This window comes from Dendrobium catenatum, unplaced genomic scaffold (genome assembly GCF_001605985.2).
Source record: "Dendrobium catenatum unplaced genomic scaffold, ASM160598v2 fragScaff_scaffold_133, whole genome shotgun sequence".
NCBI lineage: Eukaryota > Viridiplantae > Streptophyta > Magnoliopsida > Asparagales > Orchidaceae > Dendrobium > Dendrobium catenatum.
The window spans coordinates 3,517,853-3,523,404 of record NW_021318595.1 but is presented as its reverse complement, the minus strand read 5'-3'; the positions used below and the strand labels follow the sequence as shown (position 1 = coordinate 3,523,404).

Genomic DNA, 5,552 nt, shown 5'->3' with positions numbered 1-5,552 from the left:
TACTAGTTGAACTCCAATAAAAAAATAATAAAACTTCATACAATTTTGCAACATTTGAGTGTTACTAAATGTAAATAATAAATAAGCTTCATCCTAGAACTACTCGCTGAACTCAATACATGCACAGTCCAGAAGCTCCAAACGGTTGAGAGATTTGGCTAAAACCCATTGACAAAATTAATGTAATCACGGTTTTATCCAAAAATGACAATACAAAACAACAAATGTCTCCTGGTAAGTCAACTGTTTATTTATACAGTATATAGCAGATCCTAATAAACCTAGTAGCATAAAGCAAATTTTAGTATTCAGCGTTCAAAGGTGATCAAAACTTACAAGCAAAGCATAGCTGAAGTTAGAAATTAATCTTTTCATCACATCACAAAACACAAACAGTAAAAGATCCAGCAGAAATTAAACAAGATAACCTATTGGAACAGGTAATTAGTAAGTTAATTAATTAATTAAACAAAGCCAAATTATGAAAAAAAGCAGATCTAGGGCAAAGAATTCCTTCAGCTGCCACTTCCTCTTCCTTACAAAACAGTAAATTAAAAAAACAAAAGGAAAAATCAGCGTTTAATTCGCGTACAAAGCCCCTTCTTGCAGACCCTGTCGAGCTCCCTTCCTACGAAGGATTAGGGTGACGAAGCTGACAAGAGCACATAGCGCTGCGACAAAATTGCCCTCCCGGAGAAGGATCCTGACGGCGAATCCAGCGATGTCAGCGGTGATCCGACGTCCCTCAGTCACCAGAGTCCGGCGAGGCTTTCCAGCGAAAGCGAGAAGAACGAGTACGGTAATCCAAGTGACGACGGTAGCCGGCACAGCTACTGCGAGCGCCGCCCCCATTGAAAGAAGACCGAAGACCCCGCCGTAAAGGACGGAGGCGTAGAGCGCTGGCCACCCAAGTGACGCCGGCGAGGGTGCAGCGGCGGCTGCAGACCCGTACCAGGAGCGGATGGAAAGGATAAGGTTCCAGGAAGAGCACAGGAGGAGAGCGTACACGAGAAGGAAGAGAGAGGCCCAGGTCCGACGCTTGCTCATCGCCCTCAACACAAGGGAAGACCATTCGATTCTCTCTGGATCGGCCATTTTTAACTACCGACGACCGAGAAAAAGCGTTTAGAGCGTGAGATGAGGAAAGAGGGAATACGAAGGGGCGATGTTTCACTTGATTCCACGGCTAGGCTACTGCAGCTCGGGTAATAGCGTGTTTTAGGCTGTTTTTTTTCTTTCTTTTTTTTCTTTTTTTTTTTTCGCCGTAGAAAATTTGTAACCACGTGGTGCACTGATGGCGGGAGGGGTGCATTTAGAAAAAAATTCTATGCATGACTGAATTTTATATAGTCCAACTTATTTATTCTAAACCGTTAGATCTGCCTTAATAATTGTCTTGAAGAGGATAAGAGGGTCTTGTACGCCTATGGATGGAAGCTTTGAGGATCTTTTCTTCTAGATCACATGATCATAGGACGCTGGTCCTACAGAGGAGAAAATAGTAATAACTTACATCTCGGTGGAACAAGAAAAGCCAATTGGCATCCGATGAGAAGGTAAACCGATATCTTGTTCTTAGCTTGATTAATCTACCCTTTTTTCAAATATAGCTCAAACTTTTTTTACACCAAACTATTACCAACCATATATCATCAAAAAATTATCTTGATCGAACACGAATCTCAAGACAAATATCATGCCGAAAACTTCAAAAATTAAATCCAGGATCATCTGAACTTTGATATCAGTAAACTTACAGTCGAACTGAGCGTCTCGAAAATACGAACCCAACGACACCAAACTCAACTCAATCTGAGCCCAAATGAATCCGAATTGAAGACCTGAAGTGCTGTTAGAAGGTTTAAACACAATTGGATTACCAAATGGTTTCCAGACATAACATGCTTAAAGTGGAATCGAGCGAATCGACGAGAAGAATCCAACGAGCACAAGATCGCCGAATTTTGGCATCTTTAATACCTTCAAATGTCTAACAAACGATCAATGATTAAGGGATTCAATATCAGTCGTCCATCCTAACCACTCCACATTTACCCTTGATCCTCCTCCTATTTACAGGTCATGACATCCTCAAAAAACTATAAATAGCTCCTCATTTCTCTTAAGAGGGGACCCCAAGTAAGAAGAAGAAGAAGAAGAGAAGAGAAGAAGAGGAGGGACGAAGCACATCATCGACAACCATCGGAGGTTCTCCTGACCTCCAAGTAATGCCGGAGCTTTATCCGACAACCCACTGATGCCAGTTTTCTGCCCGGTCACTGAATGACGTTGGACTTCCACCCGACGTTGGACTTCTATCCGTCTCCAGATTACTACTAGATGCCGGACTTCTGCCCGAATTTTCGCCGGACATCTATCCAATGCTGGATTTTTGTCCATTACTGGACTTCTACCTGACGCTGTCCTTCTGACCTCTATCGCCCGCCAACTACGGTCCTACCAACCTTCGTCGCCCGTTGACTACGATCCTTCCGACTTACATCGCCCATCAACAATGGTCATTTTGACCAAATGAATATATCAACAGTTACTATTTGTATTCCCATCATATACTCCATATGATGTACATCAAGTCAAGGCCTTCCCCTAAGGAAGGGCCTTATTTGTAATCAACTACAAATACTAGTGGATTCATTCATACTGGGCTAAGCCCCATGATTTTTTATCCTTTTCAAGGGTTTTCCACGTAAATATTCTAGTGTGTCATATGAATGCAACACTCTCTCTTATCTAATTGCGTGCTAGATTTTCGTATAAAGTTAAGATGTTAAATTTTATATTTCTCTACTGCCACAAATACTCTAGGATGTTATAGTTTGGCATCGTCTGTGGGAATGTGGTTACCGATTAGGGGGTAATTTTTGCTCAAACCTTAAAAGGTCATTTATGTTAACTTCATAACATACACTATAGGAAATTCAGCTATTACTAGCGGCTATGACCAGCGGTCCTGTAGCCGCCGGTAATACCGGCAGTTTTGGTGGTGGTTTGACCGCTGGTATTAACCAGTGGTTTAATCGTCGGTCTTTAATAAATCGTCGTTGGAATTAGCGAAGGTTTAATAACCGTGGGGTGTGGCGCCAATTTAATTTAAACCGTTGCCTGAAACGGTGGCTAAGACCGCCGATATTAAGTTATTAATTTCTGGTGATCACTGGCACTAGCATCGCCAAAAATTACCGGCCATTTTTACCGTTGGAAAGCTACACATGATATAAACTATTGAAAATTGGCTGCCGAAAAAATTTTGCTATGCAGTTTATTCCCGCGATTTTAAAACCGCCGGTAAGCCGCCATTTTTTTAAACTGCGAAAATCTATCACTAAGCACTGAAAAAACTTGCTGGTAATTCTAATTTTTCTGTTGTGTCATCTATTGCTGCATTAATTTCTTGGGAATCATGTTTGGACTACGGGGCAACCCTGACTCCAATTATGGTCAAGAAGATCCCTCCAATACTTTCAAAACTAAGATGATATATCATGAAGCTCTTAGCAAATGCAAGGATGCTTCTGCTAAATTTCAAACCATATATAGTCCCTACATGGACTTCTACTTCTTAGGCAATGTGTTAATCTTGACCTCAAAAAGCCAGTAATGGTATAAAAATAGATCATTATTCACCTTTGATTCGAGATACACGCGGCGTTCGACCCCTCCCAATCAAAGAAAAATCAATCCCAAGGGATTCGATTCGACCTCTTCAACACAGGTTAAAGTCATCGAGCATGGCTCTGACATACAATCTCGGATAGGTGATATATCATTGGTGGATTCTTTCGACCTCTTCCATATATGTTAACATCATCGAGCAGGGCTTTGACATACAACCTCGGATAGGTCATACATCCTTTATGGTTTCTTTTGACCTCTTCCATATATGTTAATATCATCGAGCTGGGCTCTGATATACAACCTCAGATAGGTTATACATCCTTGGTGGATTCTCTCGACTTATTCTATATAGGTTAATGTCATCGAGCAGGGCTATGACATACAACATCATATAGGTCTTATATCCTTGGTGGATTCTCTCGATATCTTCCATATAGGTTAACGTCATTGCGTAGGACTATTACATACAACATCATATAGGTTTTACATCTTTGGTAAATTCTCTCGACCTCTTCCATATAGGTTAACGTCATCGAGTAGGACTCTGACATACAACCTCAGATAGTTCATACATCCTTTTTGGATTATCTCGACCTCTTCAATAAAGGTTAACGTCATCGAGCCCCACCTTTGATATGTCTTACATCTTTGATGGATTTTCTCGATCTGTTTCATATAGATTAACATCATCGAGCGGTGCTCTAACATATAATCTTGGATAGGTCTTATATTCTTGGTGGATTCTCTCAACCTCTTCTATATATGTTAACATCATCGTGTTGGGCTCTGATATATAAGCTCAAATAAGTCATATATCCTTTGTTGATTTTGTCGACCTCTTCTATAGTGGTCAATATCATTGAGTAGTGCTTTGAGTGAACAACATTCTCTCTATAAAGATTTTATGAAAGTAAGTGATTAATAAAATTATCACTCATATAAAAATGATAGCAGGCTAAAAAATTATAAAAAGTATATTATGTAATATATTAAACTATGTCTCAAAGATGTAATAACAATTCAGCTTTCTCTAAGGGATAAGTTTTCAACTTCATATACAATATCAATTGAGTTATATAAATATATATTTATGTATACATTTATTCTCACTAGAAGTTGAAATTAAAAAGTACATTGATATCAACTATATAAGTTACTATCATTAAGCAATAAGCAACTTCAAAATGGTCAAATATTCTTGGTAAATTTAAGTGACTTCTTCTTTACTATACATCAACACATTTCCTACAAATTCTTCTTCAAATAAAGATTATAATTTAATCTTCATCCGACCTCAACTTAGTTGACACTATACGTGTGTCGTCAGACTACTAACATAGCATACTGCTTTGGTTCCTTGAATCAGGGATATTAAATGTCAGCACACTTCCGTATAGATGCATATTGTCTTAATAAAATTTCACAGGACTATCGCCATCATCAGCCCTTCACCTGATGTTCACCATCAATAATTCACTTTATATATGCCATCATTGATTTCTTGCTCAATTACTGATAGTAGCATACCCTATAACTCTCTCCTTCAGCTCTCCACTCGGTCGTTGGCTACCAAAGGACTTCTACTCGATCATCCATCGCCGACGAACTTCCACTCAAATAGCATCAAAATTCTCCATGTCTATTAATAACTTATAGTTCTCCTCCCGAGAGTTATTACCACCAAATCTTCTCAAAGCACAGTCACATATAAGAAGCATTTGATCTTCTTTTGTCAAGGATAATTTATTGTGAAAGTAAGCTCTCATCGTAACTCTTTTACACTTGAGAGGGGCATTGAAGCTTGATAGAGGAATGCTGCCTATCTCAAATAGTGGAATGCTTACAATATAAGAAGAAGAACACATGAGAAGAAAAAAAGAGGAAAAATTCTCCTTCTATACAAGAGAGGGGCACTA

At 39.2% G+C, this 5,552-nt stretch overlaps 1 protein-coding gene across 1 annotated transcript; it reads right to left on the bottom strand.

The window, feature by feature from the left end:
- Positions 1-285: 285 nt before the first annotated feature.
- LOC110096855 lies at positions 286-1,212 on the bottom strand. Its single transcript, XM_020822982.2, has one exon. The coding sequence runs from the start codon at positions 1,093-1,095 to the stop codon at positions 580-582; it is 516 nt and encodes a 171-aa protein (XP_020678641.1). The 5' UTR covers positions 1,096-1,212; the 3' UTR covers positions 286-579.
- Between the last annotated feature and the right edge of the window lie 4,340 nt (positions 1,213-5,552).